General features: G+C 38.9%; 2 protein-coding genes across 2 annotated transcripts in view; one reads left to right on the top strand and one right to left on the bottom strand.

Moving 5' to 3' along the window:
* The window catches only part of LOC117080919 (olfactory receptor 9Q1), a 152,004-nt gene that overhangs the window by 75,211 nt on the left and 60,066 nt on the right, over window positions 1–16,727 (top strand). The gene's annotated exons all lie outside the window — the stretch shown is intronic.
* LOC117080921 (olfactory receptor 9I1) lies at window positions 4,069–5,042 on the bottom strand. The gene has a single exon (XM_033206369.1). The coding sequence runs from the start codon at window positions 5,011–5,013 to the stop codon at window positions 4,069–4,071; it is 945 nt and encodes a 314-aa protein (XP_033062260.1). The 5' UTR covers window positions 5,014–5,042.

Genomic DNA, 16,727 nt, shown 5'->3' with positions numbered 1-16,727 from the left:
ATATTTTGTAAGCAGGAAATGTGATGCCTCCAGCTTATTCTTCTTTATCAAGATTGCCTTAGCTATTCTGGGTATTTTATTGTTCCATATGCAATTTCTATTTCTCTAAGAAATGCCATTGGGATTTTGATGGGAATAGCATTGAATTTGTAGATTGCTTTGGATAAAATGAATATTTTAGTAATATTAAGTTTTCCAGTTGATGAATGTGGGATGTCTTTCTTTTTTTAAAATTATACTTTAAGTTCTAGGGTACATGTGCAGAACGTGCAGATTTGTTACATATGTATACATGTGCCATGTTGGTTTGCTGCACCCATTAACTCATCATTTACATTAGGTATTTCTCCTAAGGCTATCCCTCCCCCATCTCCCCACCCCACAACAGGCCCCAGTGTGTGATGTTCCCCACACTGTGTCCAAGCGTTCTCATTGTTCAATTCGCACCTATGAGTGAGAACATGAGGTGTTTGGTTTTCTGTCCTTGCGATAGTTTGCTCAGAATAACGGTTTCCAGCTTCATCGATGTCCCTACAAAGGACACGAGCTCATCCTTTTTCATGGCTGCATAGTATTCCATGGTGTATATGTGCCGCATTTTCTTAATCCAGTCTGTCATTGATGGACATTTGGGTTGGTTCCAAGTCTTTGTTATTGTGAATAGTGCCACAATAAATGTACGTGTGCATGTGTCTTTATTGCAGCATGATTTATAATCCTTTGGGTATGTACCCAGTAATGGAATGGCTGGGTCAAATGGTATTTCTAGTTCTAGATCCTTGAGGAATTGCCACACTGTCTTCCACAATGGTTGAATTAGTTTACAGTCCCACCAACAGTGTAAAAGTGTTCCTATTTCTCCACATCCTTTCCAGCACCTGTTGTTTCCTGACTTTTTAATGATCGCCATTCTAACTGGTGTGAGATGGTATCTCATTGTGGTTTTGATTTGCATTTCTCTGATGGCCAGTGATGATGAACATTTTTTCATGTGTCTGTTGGTTGCATAAATGTCTTCTTTTGAGAAGTGTCTGTTCCTATCCTTTGCCCACTTTTTGATGGGGTTGTTTGTTTTTTTCTTGTAAATTTGTTTGAGTTCTTTGTAGGTTCTGGATATTAGCCCTTTGTCAGATGAGTAGATTGCAAAAATTTTTTCCTATTTTGTAAGTTGCCTGTTCACTCTGATGGTAGTTTCTTTTGCTGTGCAGAAGGTCTTTAGTTTAATTAGATCCCATTTGTCAATTTTGGCTTTTGTTGTCATTGCTTTTGGTGTTTTAGACATGAAGTCCTTGCCCATGCCTATGTCCTGAATGGTATTGCCTAGGTTTTCTTCTAGGGTTTTTATGGTTTTAGGTCTAACATTTAAGTCTCTAATCCATCTTGAATTATTTTTTGTATAAGGTGTAAGGAAGAGATCCAGTTTCAGCTTTCTGCATATGGCTAGCCAGTTTTTCCAGCACCATTTATTCAATGGGGAATGCTTTCCCATTTCTTGTTTTTCTCAGGTTTGTCAAAGATCAGATGGTTGTAGATGTGTGGTATTATTTCTGAGGGTTCTGTTCTGTTCCATTGGTCTATATCTCTGTTTTGGTACCAGTACCATGCTGTTTTGGTTACTGTAGCCTTGTAGCATAGTTTGAAGTCAGGTAGCATGATGCCTCCAGTTTTGTTATTTTGACTTATGAATGTCTTGGCAATGTGGGCTCTTTTGGTTCCATATGAACTTTAAAGTAGTTTTTTCCAGTTCTGTGAAGAAAGTCATTGGTAGCTTGATGGGGATGGCATTGAATCATAAACTACCTTAGGCAATATGGCCATTTTCAGGATATTGATTCTTCCTATCCATGAGCATGGAATATTCTTCCATTTGTTTGTGTCCTCTTTTATTTTGTTGAGCAGTGGTTTGTAGTTCTCCTTGAAGAGGTCCTTCACATCCCTTGTAAGTTGGATTCCTAGGTATTTTATTCTCTTTGAAGCAATTGTGAATGGGAGTTCACTTATGATTTGGCTCTCTGTCTGTTATTGGTGTATAAGAATGCTTGAGATTTTTGCACATTGATTTTGTATCCTGAGACTTTGCTGAAGTTGCTTATCAGCTTAAGGAGATTTTGGGCTGAGACGATGGGGTTTTCTAGATATACAATCATGTCATCTGCAAACAGGGACAATTTGACTTCCTCTTTTCCTAATTGAATACCCTTTATTTCCTTCTCCTGCCTGATTGCCCTGGCCAGAACTTCCAACACCATGTTGAATAGGAGTGGTGAGAGAGGGCATCCCTGTCTTGTGCCAGTTTTCAAAGGGAATGCTTCCAGTTTTTGCCCATTCTGTATGATATTGGCTGTGGGTTTGTCATAAATAGCTCTTATTATTTTGAGATACATCCCATCAATACCTAATTTATTGAGAGTTTTTAGCATGAAGGGCTGTTGAATTTTGTCGAAGGCCTTTTCTGCATCTATTGAGATAATCATGTGGTTTTTGTCTTTGGTTCTGTTCATATGCTGGATTACATTTATTGATTCGCGTATGTTGAACCAGCTTTGCACCCCAGAAATGCGGCCCACTTTATCTTGGTGGATAGGATTTTTGATGTACTGCTGGATTCGGTTTGTAAGTATATTATTGAGGATTTTTGCATCGATGTTCATCAGGGATATTGGTGTAAAATTGTCCTTTTTTGTTGTGTCTCTGCCAGGCTTTGGTATCAGGATGATATTGGTCTCATAAAATGAGTTAGGGAGGATTCCCTCTTTTTCTGTTGCTTGGAATAGTTTCAGAAAGAATGATACCAGCTCCTCCTTGTACCTTTGGTAGAATTCAGCTGTGAATCCATCTGGTCCTGGACTTTTTTTGGTTGGTAGGCTATTAATTATTGCCTCAATTTCAGAGCCTGTTATTCGTCTATTCAGGGATTCAACTTCTTCCTGGTTTAGTCTTGGGAGGGTGTATGTGTCCAGGAATTTATCCATCAAATGGTATTTCTAGTTCTAGATCCTTGAGGAATTGCCACACTGTCTTCCACAATGGTTGAACTAGTTTACACTCTAATGTGGGATGTCTTTCTATTTATTTGTCTCTTCTTTAATGTCTTTCATAAATGTATAGTAGTTTTTAGTGTACCAGAAGCAGCAATATAGAAGAGAGTATTAAATGAACCATTATGACCCTGTCTTCAAGGAGTTCACCATCCGATGTGGACAATAATTGCTTACTTCTGTAATCATAGAGGCTGTTTTTACTTGAGAAAGTAGTATCAACTGTGACTACTTGCTACAGGTCTATCATTGTTGACTTTGCAGATGCTGGGAACAAGCCTGAGAGCAGTAATTGTCATGAGGCAGGCACTGTGTTTAGGAGGAGAAAAAAATAAAGAAATTGGAGATTCAGAATCTAGAGAATTGTCACTTAAGAAGAAGATATTATAGTCCTGCAGATATTAGAAACCATTTAGGAAGACATTAGAGGAAGACTAGTCCAAAGAAAGCACCCTTTCCCGATCTACTCTATTTTTTTCTGATTAGAAATTTCACTGGGTTCATAGGTTCTTTTCATTTACTTTATAATGAGTTGACAGGTTATCCATACCACAAAAAACCCTTGTTCTCCAATAGAACAATTTATAGCTATAATTTTCTACAAAGAGTTAAGTCAGTATCAGCTATGTTTCCATATGGAGAGGCAATGAGGATCAACTTTTCATAAAATCAAAGTTGAGTAGAGGAGTTCATATATTCATAAAATAACAAAGAATATGAAATTCTTTATGAGTGAAATAAACTCAAGACTCCCAGAACCTGAGATTCTATAAGTTGTGACATTAGAGAACAGCAAGAGACTGCTGAGTGCTAAGGAATGGATTGAAAGCGGAAGAAGGGGATAAGAAGAAAGAACATGGAATTACTGGAAACTAATTTCATCACAGTTGTAGTTTTCCCTGTGTGCCTGGTGGTACCTATCTTCTGTCTTCTCTTTTTGTAGGTATAGGTTGCATATAGTAATGGTGCCTATTAGGATATATTGATATGGGAAAAAAGTGGACTAAAGCAAAATTCCTCTCACTCAGATCTACATGGTCAGGGACACCTGGAGTCTCCCAGTGACCTTTCTGAAGGCGTCTTTTACATCTTTGTTTCTTAAGCTGTAGATCAGAGGGTTCAGCATGGGGATCACCACTGTGTAGAAGACAGACAAGACCTTATCTTCCTCCAGGGATTTGCCTGAGCCACTTTGCAGATACATGAAGATAAGGGTCCCAAAAAAAAGGGCCACAGCAGTGATGTGGGAGGCACATGTGGAGAAAGTCTTGGCCCCACCACCTGAAGACTTCACTTTCAAAATGGTCTTGATGATGAGCAGATAGGAAATTAGGATGACTAAGGCATTGGCCAAAATCACAAAACTGCCGAAGAAGATGGTGACAATCTCGATGTTTGCTGTGTCATTGCAAGCAAGCTTCAGCAGTGGGGGGAGGTCACAGAAGAAGAAGTTGATTTGATTGTCATCACAGAAGGAGAGGGTGAAGGTGCACGTGGTACGCAGCATGGCTCCTGACACCCCACAGACATAGGTTCCTACTACCAGGCTCCAGCAGAATCTGGGATTCATGGCCACGATATAGAGCAGCGGGTTGCGAATGGCAACATAGCGATCATAGGCCATCACTGCCAGCAGGAAGCACTCTGTACCTGCACAGAGGGTGAAGAAAAAGAACTGGGCAGCACAGTGGCCGTAGGAGATGACCATTTTGCCTGTGGCCAATGTGGCTAGGATCTGAGGGGTGATGACTGAGGTGTAACAGGCATCCAGCAGGGAGAGGTGGCTCAGGAAGAAGTACATTGGGGTGTGGAGTTTGACATCTACTTGGATTAAAATAATCATCCCCACATTTCCAAGAAGGGTAACTAAGTAGAAACTCAGAAACACCAGGAAGAGGGAAATTTCCAATTTGGAGTGGTCCATAAAGCCCATGAGAATGAATTCGGTTACTGTGGTGAGATTATTCTTGGCCATGGAGACAATATGACTGTTGGTCTGAGGATGAGAATGAAATAAAAAGAATTTCAGAAGTGAAGGACAGAATATTTCCCTCTATGATGGAAGTGTGGCTTATAATTCTGGGCCTATTTGTAAAGCTTGTTTTTAAGAAATTCTGAAACTGGCTGATTTTCTTTGGACATCTCTTGCATTTTATGGAACTGAGCCTGAAGCTGGTATTTCTGATTCAAATTAATTCTAGTTTACATTTGGAAATTTCTGTAAAGATAAGAGGCACACAGTTCTCAGCTTTGGAAGAGACCTAGATAGCATCTATTCCAATCCCATCTGGGGCTGGAGTCTCACTTACCGTATACCCACCACACGGTCACTCAGTTGTCATATGAGTCTCCATCTGCGAACAGTTCCACCTGTTGATTCTCTTTTTGGACCTAGGGTTTCTCCTTCTGTACCTTTCACATACTGGCCTTAGTTTTACCCCTTCTAGATTCTCACAGCAATTTTAATCACTTCTTCTCATGAAAGCCTTTCACAAGTTGGAAGCTGATGAATCTGTTCTTCCTGCCCACCATTCCCTTATAGTACACATTGATATTTTCAGTCTTATTATATAATTATTCAGTGGGCAGTAAAAAAGTTGCCTAGTCGAATAGTATTAACTGCTAACAAAAAGTCTTTCTACTTTAATCATCACCACCCCATCTCAGAGGCCATCATCGTCAACATATTGCATTAAAAATGTTTTTGGTTATTTATACAATATGATTGTAAATAATGTGTTCAAACTCATGGGCTTGCTACCTTTTTTTGACCTTGGGTAAGTTACCTAACCCCTTTGTGCCTCAACTTTTCATTAAATCAAAGTTGGGTAGAGGAGTTCATACATTCTTAAAATAACATATTCACCCATTTGTAACACAGAAAAATATGCCTATGTCGTGGGGCTCTTTTAATTTTTTTAAGGAAGAGAAAATAGATTTATTATCTTTTTTGAATTTGAATATAACTTTTTATTTTTTATTTTCACATTTTTGGGGAACAGGTGATATTTGGTTCATACACTCTTTAGTGGTGATTCATGATATTTTGGTATATCCATCACCCGAGTCGTATACACTGAACTCAATTTGTAGCCTTTTAAATATTAAATAAGTTAATACCTGTAACAGGTGTAGATCAGTGCCCAGCACATAGAGTTAAATAATGTTGGCTAATTTTGTTGTTGCTATTACCATCAATTTTAGATGGTAGCTATTGATTTTCTGTTCTGAAACATAGTCCATTTACCCCACATGAACTTTGTTAATATTGCTATCTTCGTGTAATATATTTGTATCTTTCTTTCAATAATATATATATATATTCTTTTTTTTGACTGAGTAAATTTGATCCTTAGTAAGATGAAGAAATTATTCCCTTGTTCTTTCCTCTCCTCTCCCTTCCACCTCATTAACAAAAAAATCAGTCTTTTATCCCATTCATATGGGAATGCTTGCTAATTTAAGTCTTCTGTATATTTTGACTATGGGTTGATTCTACTATCAATAAGTTGTGTTTCTCTATTATGACTACATACACGCCATACACAAAAAGACTAAATATTGTGATTGGATACACAGAAAAGGAAATGTCATTAAACTTCTTCTTCTGGGAGAGTCTTTCAAACGTCAAGTCAAATGAATGCTCCTTCTTTTGATCTACCAAATTGGTTAAAATAATTATGTTTAGTTTGCTTATATTTGAGTCATGGAAATTTTGCATTTCCTAAGATTTCCTGTTGCCATATGGTACAGATTTGAGTCACCTCGTAATACTGCATAATACCATGTTCCAAGTCCATCCAGTATACTCATTAAAATGCCTAAAGTCTTCCTTGGGAGTCTTTGCATGGAAGCCCAGGTTCCCATCTCTTATTTTTCAAAGGCATCTCTACTCTCCCATGACCTGCCATATACAATACTTTATGGAAACCTGGCAACAATCCTACTGGACAGGTGACATTAGTCTTGTTTGTGTTTGAGAAATGGAGATTAGAGAAATGAAACCATCTGTTGACCCACATGTAGAGGAGCCAGGATCCACACCCAAGTCTCCAGATTCCATTATCCTACACTGCTCCCCTTGAACCATTTGCTTGGCCTCCCTCATCTCACACCCCCAATTTCCTTAGGTTGGAATCTACCAATTCAGAGTCCTTGAATCTAGAACTATGTTTGATGAAGCCATGAATATAAAAATTAGATTGTTAAGAAACTCTTTTTCCATGTAGCACAACAAGGAATTTTCTTTGCTGTGGCAACATGGGGGTTGCTATTTTTGATAAAATCCACAGTAGTAAAAACTAATCATAATACCTCTTTCTATCTTCTTTCATACATTTTATATCCATAAATGTCTGTTATTGCCTCCACACCCCTGTAAAGTGGACATGATAGATATTGTAATTATTTTGGCATTGAGACAACTGACAGAGAGGTTAATGACTTGTCCCAAAGTCAACTAATTAGTTGTCTGCTGACATGGGGATAACAGGCAGGTCCTCTGGCTTCCATGGGATCCCTCTTTTACTTCCCTTTCACCTAAGGTCTAACTCCACTGGGACCTGCCAGGAAGAGGTTTTGAACTTGTAATGAGGCCCCATCTGTAGAATCACTGTGACTGCTTTATTCACCACATGGGTAGAGAGAGACAAGCAGCACACACTTTCATGAAAGGGCTCATGGTAGCTGTTCTTGGGTCTGGAGCTTACTTCAGCTCTAATCAGGGTCCTAGTGGGAGACAGACATTGACAGATCACGTCAAACATGTCCTAGGGCTATTCCATCCACCTTGCTCCAGCAGCAGGGTCTGGGGATAAGTCAGCTTCTTTGGAAGGCCTTCATGGTATGGTTCAAGCTCTATGGTTGTCACCTCTATGACAGGCACTCATTAGCTGAGTAACCTTCAAACGTTTATTTTCCCTTCAACGTGGACTTCACTTTCTGTTCTATGATATGGCAGAGCTAGATTATATGACCATTAAATCTTTTGTTTCTCACAATCCATGATTTATATGTCTAGGTATTTAGGCTCTTTAGCTACTAAATACTGAGTATATAAAGAAATGCAAGCACTATTCAAGTGATTCATAGTTACCTAAACATAATATTATGGGATCTTAGGTAAAAAATTGAATGGCTTTTATTCCTCAGTTCCTGATAAACCATCATCACTGGTCAGGGCAAGGCTCTTTTTCATTTCATTTTATTTTATTATTTTTGCTAGTCCTGCCTCATTCTTACTCCTTCCCCTGTTCCTCTTAGGGGTGCACTCTAGTGTATTCAAAATACATATCCTTCCATGTTTATTCTTTTCATATTTATTTACAAATATATGTATGTTAAAAATATAGTGGCTATGGTGTGTTTTAAAATTTGTGTACATTGTGACATAAATCCCATTTTTTAGCATACACCGTATTTTTGTGATTTGTTTATGTAATTTTGGAAAATTTAGTTTTTTTTTTTTTTCTGATGTTGTTATGATCTTCCTTGGTATGCTTATAACATATTTTACTTATCAATTCTACTAGAGACTGTGAGTGCTTTGCATACATTATTTAATTCCAAAAACAGTCCTGTAAGCAGATATTATGATCTTATTTTTACCAATGAGGAATTTAAATCTTTGGGAGATTAATTTGTCTAAAATTACTTCCAAGTGAAAGTAGAAGCAGAAGAGTTAGTTGATGGCAAATCCTTTTAGCAATAAATTTATTTTGTTGTCTCCCTGCATTTTCCTATATCTTTATAATCTATGGAACCAAAGAAATATCCCTGCAGTTAGTCAGAGCTTTTTTACCTTCAAATCATGAGAAAACTTGGTTAATTTCAACACCTTTCTCAGCATCTAATTCTGAAATTGTTGTAGTCCATCTTACATGTATCTCATGGCTAATTCCTGGGGGTCTCTCTGATTAGAGACACAGTTGTTCAAGGCTCCTGACCAGAGATTAGGTGGCAGACTGTTGGGGTGCAGATGCTATCACACTGAGTTTGTGGCACATGCATGCAAGGCCTGTTTCATACATTAGCTCTAGTCCTTCCTAAAGCCCTCCAAGCTGGGTATAGCTATGACTATTTTGTGGATGAACAAAGTGGAGTTCAGAGAAGTTAAGAAAGTTGTCCAACTTGTTATATACCTAAGAAGGAACAGAACAGACATTTGAACATAGGACATTCTAACTCCAAATTCTGTATTCTTTCCATCTTATCATGCTCTCTTCTTAGGGGATGAGAAAGATCCTTTCTGCAGACCCGAGCCCCAAACCTTTAAAATCAAAGTGCCTCTCTAAAACCATCAGGCAAATACTCAACTTCTATGGGCGTCAAGTATAAAGACTGATTTTGGAGTTCTTTGTGGTCCATGTTTATTCTTCTTTTTCTTTCTTTATAACTTGAGAGAGACTTAGTTGGACCATATCCCTCTTGATATACCCTTGGAAAACTGCTCAACGAATTGGAACCTCAATTTTTTCAATAATAAAATGAGAATATAATAATGATTCCTGAAAACTTAGAATGGATTTTTATCTAATATGGTAGAGTTTGCTTATTTTCCAGAAAGGCAATTTTCAAAATATTTCCCAGAGGGAAAAATATTAGGACCAGACTGGTGACACCCAGTTTTGTGTGATCTTGTTTAAGAAGGAGATTGGGGTACCATTAGCTTGGCTGAGGCCCAGAGTAGAGAGAAACAACTGACTCCCTGAACCCAGGACAGTTTATGAAAGGGAAAGCAATGGTTTATGGCCAGTGACCCTTTTAAGAAAGTCTAGGAACATTTATAGGTTGATAATATTACTTGTGATATATTTAAATTATAATATGTGACATAAAAGAATATGCGACCTCTGGAGGGGATAGGGAAAAAGACTCCTCTAATTCAGGAGGAACCCTTTACAGAAGGGATGGTCCCCAACCCTTATACTTACTTTAACTTGGGACGTTCTCCAAACTGTTCTTCATTTTGCCTCCAAAGATCGAGTCCCTTGGGGAGAGTGAAGGAGCTCAACAAAGTTAACGTTTCTCACCTTACTGAAATCGGTGTCTCGAAATATTGTTGTTAACATTTACTGAGTTCTTGCTCCAAGTCAGGTAGATGCTAAGCACTTTAAAGGTTTTCATTTCCTTTCAACTTGACAATAACATTATGAGAGATAAATATTTATCTTTAGTTTACAGATGAGGAAACGAAGGTTTAGAGACATTAAATGTTTTGCTTGAGGTTTCACTGCTAGAAAGAAAAGATGTTTAGATTCTAACCCTGGTTCTCTGACCCCAGAGTTGGAGTGTTGAACCAACATGCTGTGCTGCTTTTCCTAATCCTGGCAACCAGTTATTGAACATCTTCTCTGTGCTGATCATGATATTATGCATTGTACACACATTAGTTCATATAATTTATACAATGATCTTATGAACAGTGTATTATTTTGTCCCTGAGGAGACTAGGACTCTGAATAGTTAAGTAACTTGTCCAAGGTCACATGACTGGTCAATGAAAAAGGCCAGAGTGTAATCCAGGTCTATCTTATTCCAAAGCCAGAGTCCTAGTACATATGATTAATTCTACTCCAGCATAATTACAGAAAGTGGAGTCATTTACAGGAAAATCTCTTGTCTAAGCTCTGCAGTCTAGTACCATGCCTCCCACATGAAACTATTTATATTTTCTAAAATTTACCTAGTGACACAAAAGCCCAGAGAGATTAAAGCTGTAGATTCCCCCCAACCAAAACACGCACACACACACACACACACACACACACACACACACACACAAAACTGATCCAGTCTTACTTGTATATTTCACATAAGAGCTGATATCCCAGTCTGATCATGGTCTTATCAGACAACAAGTTCTGATGACAAAGGTAAGATTCTCTGCCCAGTTTCACCTTCTCTAGTTTGCATGGACCTTACTTCAGAGCCAAGGTAATAATTAAGTCTTAATTACCTGGTGGAATAATTCAGTTGGATTCATCTTGGGCTTGCAGTGAAGCTAATCTAAGGTTATTTAAGCATTTTGTAGAAAGCAGCTAAGATTGCTCAAATAGACGTATGTAGCTGACTGACTTTAGGTTTTCTTCTTACTAAGCAAACTAGTGGGATATTTCAATTGCCTTTGTGGATAGTTTTATGGGAGGGATGCAGTGATCTCGTGGGTTTCCTTGAATTATGAATCAGCACCTGGGATGGCCCCTGAGACTCCAGAGAAAAGCCAGCCCGGTCAGGGAGACCACACTTCAGCAGACGCTCATTATCTCAGCTTCTGCACACTTGTGAGAGAATAAAAACAAATCTTATGGGAGCTCATGAAAACGCGTAAGCCTTGTTTGTCTCAAAGCTCAACTGCAGACTCTGCTGGGAATGAACTTGGTTTTTCTTTGCCATTGGCTCCCCATTCCTAAAGTTACTCAGTGGTAATATCAGGACTGGAACTCAGATCTTAGGACTCCTGGTGAAGTTCTCTTTACAATGCACTCATCCTTAGTCCTGATGTCAAGTCCCATATCAGGGGCTGAAACCTGGCTGCATTGTCTGCTCAGAATTTCAAGGAAGAGTGATTATTGGCATATCTACACTGAGGAGTTTGTCAGCTCACCTTCCCTAAAGATCCATTTCCAGGGTTTCCATGGTCAACTTTCTCTAACCACTCTAGCTCTTGTCTCTTCCCTCATCTCTGAAACCCACGATCTCTTTGTTAGAACCACATAATTTGGCACTGAACTCCACTTGTCTAACATTGTTCATAATTATTCTTTAGTGAATAGTCTCATCTCCTCTGCTGGACTGTGGGTTCCTGGAAAACCCATCTTTCTTCCTAGTAATAACTTGGGTCCTGATTCAGTAGAACCTCTCTGTGTCTCGTAAGCTTTCATTGGCTCATTATTGTAGGATCAGAGCTCTTCCAGCAGAAGAAATCTCAAAGAAGCCATGTGCTCCGTTTGCTTCTGAGTAACATGGCTGGGATAAAACCCTTTGGAAATTAGCAAGCATTCAGCCTAACTGGGGTGGTTTTTGTAACTGCAGATGCCAGATGATGCAAGAATATGTTACAAAGAAGGGTGGCAACCACAGATCAGGACTCCTGGCAGTTAGCACAGGAAATTCTACCTTCCAATGCATTTTTGGACAGTAATTATTATCAGTTGCTGTAATTAAATATCTATTGAAATAACTGTGTGGTAAGAGTGTATGTAGTGTATTCTAATACTTCCTGGATGGTATAGAAGGTAGAGTGGTAATTGGGACAGGGTGGAGGAATACGCCAGTAATAAGAATATTCCATTCAACATTCCCTGGGGAACTTGTAGAATGGGGTGACTATACAGTAGATATTACCTCTCCTCCTTTTGACACAATGGGGCATCTAGAGTGCTTTGATGTATAACATAATCATTACTATTGTTATCATTAATAGTGTTATTGTTATTGTTAAGCATTGCGCCAGAGTCTTGCTCTGTTGCCCAGGCTGGAGTGCAATGGTGTGATCTCGGCTCACTGCAACTTCCAGGTTCAAGCGATTCTCTCACCTCTGCCTCTCTAGTAGCTGGGACTACAGGCATACACCACCACGCCTGGCTTATTTTTGTATTTTTAGTAGAGATGGGGTTTCACCATGTTGGCCAGGCTGGTCTCAAACTCCTGACTTCGAGTGATCTGCCTGCCTCGGCCTCCTGAAGTGCTGGGATTACAGGCATGAGCCGCCATGCCCGGCCTCACGCCAGAACTTCTGTTTGGACTTCTGGGAAGAGATGCATCTTAGGTTAGCTTCCTTAAAAAAAGACCCGGAACAGAATTTTGGCAAGTGCCTCGCTGAGGGAATGCTTGAAGGAGAAACCTGTAAAGGAGTGAATGAAACAGGAAATAGCTAAGCAAAGAGGTAGGCTGTAGTTTCAGCTGGAGTCTACCTGTGGCCTGATTCTTAGAGGAACTCTGGAATGTGGATTATGCCACGGGCCTAGTTCTGCCTCCAGACAAGGGATTTGGCTTTTTGCAGCCCACACCAAGCATCCATTGACTGTGGGCTGCCTCTAAGTGGTGTGACTTCCCAGGCATTCTGGGAAAAGTGGATCCCCTAGCTAATGGCAGTTCTCCAGAGAAGGAGAGCTGTGAGCTGTTAGCAGCCAATACTCATAGCAGCTGTAGGTGGGTGTACTGATCTGTTAACTGGGATACTTAAAGATGCTCTTTTTTTCCTGATAAACTTCTGAGTATTTATATCTGGGGCTTCATGATGCCACTGAATGAGTGAAAATAGCCCAGAGAAAAGTTAAGATAGGGAGAAAGGAAGACTGAGGTCTGACGGTGTTCGGACTTTTGGAAAGCCCCAAACTCCAAGACTGTAACCTGAGGATATTTGAATTTCTGAAGCAAGTCTTGTCTGGAGCCATCAGATAAAGTGTTTTTGGTTACATCGACAAATTTCACTTTTAAATTTTTAAGTCAATTTTATCTGGCTTTCTACCATTTAAATTGAAAAACAGTTTTGACACCAACTCTGAAGTATTCATGGTTTTACATGTTTATACAGCCACTGGAATATCTAGAAGAGTGTACACCAAACTGTCAAAATGAGTATCACTAGATATTATGAAAAGGGTGTCACTTTCATAATCTCTGTGTGAGGATTTGTTAGAAAAACAATATATTATTAGAAAAAATATTTCAATATTTATAGAATAGTAGGAGTAAACAGGTGAAAACAGCCAAGAAAAACTAAAAAAAAAAAAAAAAAAAAAAAAAAAAAAAGAATAGTAGGGAGACAGCAATTAACCTGCCTGATATAAAAGTTTACTATAAAGCGCTGGGTGTGATGGCTCACACCTGTAATCCCAGCACTTTGGGAGGCTGAGGCGGGCGGATCACAAGGTCAGGAGATCGAGACTCTCCTGGCTAACACGGTGAAACCCCATCTCTACTAAAAATACAAAAAATTAGCCAGGCTTGGCGGCGTGCACCTGTAGTCCCAGCTACTCAGGAGGCTGAGGCAGGAGGATGGCGTGAACCCGGGAGGCGGAGCTTGCAGCGAGCCAAGATGGCGCCGCTGCACTCCAGCCTGGGCGACAGAGCGGAGACTCTGTCTCAAAAAAAAAAAAAAAAAAACTTACTATAAGGCTTCCATAATTAAAACAATGTTTTTCAGATGTAAGAATTGGTAGATACATCAATAGGACACATTGCAAAGCTCAGAAACAAATCCAAGTATCCACAAGGAGCTAGTATATAATAAAGGTGGTATTTTGCATTAGTGAAGAAAGAAACATTTATTGAATCATTGATAGTGAAATGACTGTTACCTATTGAGAAGTTTGAACTGTATCTCACAGCTTGTATCAAAACAAATGTCAGATCTGTCACATGGTATAAAGAAAATGTAAGTGAATCTTTGTCACTTTGTCATCGCTTAGAGTGGGATATTTACTTAACACGAAAAAAATTTTTTTGTGGAAATGCCCATCAACGAGATGAATGGATAAAGAAAATGTGGAAATGTACTTTTTTAAACCTAAAAATACAGAAAGTTAGCATAAAGGCATATGTATGTGTCAACATAAAATGTTAAAAATTCCATATGTCAAAACATTGCATAGAAATAAAAAAGCAAATATAATACTAAATTTTATGTGTCTACAAAAAATGTTAAAAATTTTGTATGTCAAAACATCACGTAAAAATAAAAAAGGCAAATCAAATACTAAAAGGGTATTTATGACATACACGGAAGGCATGTCCTGTTAGATTTACTTCATACCATCTGAAATTCATTCATTTCTTTTCATTTCCCACTATTCAGGTATTTTAGCCAGATTATCCTTGGTTATGCTGCACTGTTAAATAACATAAAAATCTCAGTGCTTTAAAACAGCACAGATTTATTTCTTGCTCCAGGTACATATCTCTCACAGGTTTGCTTATCAGAGTATCTCAGGAACCCAGGTGGATCCACCGTCTCCACGGCCCATCCGCCATCTCAACAGTGGTGGTTGCCACAGTGTCCGATTAAACCAACCACAAACGGCCAGGCAGTGCAATTCGTGTACATGTGTGTGTGTGTGTAAGTAGAACATTAGCACTACCTCTTCTGGTATCCCTCATCTCTGGACACTCCCATAATAGCCTCCTAAATGTGTTCCTGCTTTTACTCTTGCCTCTCTATAATCCATTTTTCTCATAGAATCAAGAGAAATTGTTTAAAACCTACATCAGATTCTGTAAGCTCCCTATTAAAAACCTTCCTTTGGCTTCCCATTGCAGTTAGACTCAAACCTGATATTTTTACTGTGGCCTATATGATTATCTGTGATCTACCCTCAGCCTCCCTCTGGTCTTGATCTCCTACTGGTCTTCTATCTGTTTGTTGAGACTCCAGCATATTCTGGCCTCAGAGTCTTTGCATTTACCGTTCCTTCTGCCTGAAATGCTAGTCACTCAAGAAGGTGTGCTTGTGTCTTCTTTTCATGCAGGTCTCAGTGTAAATACCCCATCAACAAGACGTTTTCTGACCTCCAGAAGTTCCCTTTCTCTGTCGCTACTCCAAATAGTTTCTGTCACAGCATCCTGCTCTATTTCTTTATAACATGACTCTCTCTGTTGCTGCCTGTTAGAATGTAAGCTATATGAGGGCAGAGCTTTTTTTCCTGTTTTTTTCAAATTATTTTGTGTTTATTTTTTCCTGATATATATAAATACAGGTGAGTCTATTTTATTTTGTCTTACTTTAAGTTCTGGGATACATATGCAGAACGTGCAGGTTTGTTCCATAGGTACACATGCGCCATGGTGCTTTGCTGTACCTATCAAACCGTCATCTAGGTTTTAAGCCTGCATGCATTAGGTATTTGTCCTAATGCTCTTCCTTGAGTCTGCCTTGTTCACTGCTGCATCTGTAGGGCCTAGAACAACTCTTCATTTACACTAGGCACTCAATAAATATTCATTAAACAATGAGAGAAGAGAGCCTTAATGTTTCTATAATTCAATCAGAAAAGGTAAACAATTCAATAGAAAAATGGGGAAAATATATGAGTTCTGAATTTACAAAGAAATAGAAATGGCTAAATATATGAAAAAAATTTAACATAATAGGTAGGGCAATACAAATCACAAAAAATTAATGTAGTCATGAGATACTTTTTGCCTACAGAATCATCAAATATTTGAAAGAAAATTATAATATTCATTATTAACAGGAGTGATGGCAAACAGTTCCTTTCCTACGCTGGAGTGCTGGGGAGCATCTTGAACTCAGTTGGCTAATTCACATGAAGACCCTTAAAAATAAAAGTGCCCTTTTCCCAGCTGGGTGTGGTGGCTTATATCTGTAATCCCAGCACTTTGGGAGGCCGAGGTGGACGGGTTGCTTGAGGCCAGGAGTTCGAGACCAGCCTGGCCTACATGGTGAAACCCTGTCTCTACTAAAAAATTACCGAAAAGAAAAAGAAGAAAAATTAGCCAGGTGTGATGGTACACGCCTGCTATGTTGGGAGGCTGAGTGGGAGAATTGCTTGAACCAGGAGGTTGCAGTGAACTGAGATCACGCCACTGCACCCCAGCCCAGGTGACAGAGTAAGACTGTCTCAAAAAAAAAAAAAAAAAAATGCCCTTTTCCCCCATAGTTCCATTTCTAGGAAATTACTCCTAGGATTAAAATCATTAATATCTATAATCATTAATGTCTATAAT

This window comes from Trachypithecus francoisi, unplaced genomic scaffold (genome assembly GCF_009764315.1).
Source record: "Trachypithecus francoisi isolate TF-2019V2 unplaced genomic scaffold, Tfra_2.0 Lachesis_group8, whole genome shotgun sequence".
Classification (NCBI taxonomy): Eukaryota; Metazoa; Chordata; class Mammalia; order Primates; family Cercopithecidae; genus Trachypithecus; species Trachypithecus francoisi.
Note: the sequence above shows the minus strand (reverse complement) of the source record. Positions and strands in the feature narration are given on the sequence as shown.

What these genes read in the sequence shown, in the direction of transcription:
- LOC117080921 (XM_033206369.1), bottom strand. Translation starts at nt 5,013, where the DNA reads ATGGCCAAGAATAATCTCACCACAGTAACCGAATTCATTCTCATGGGC.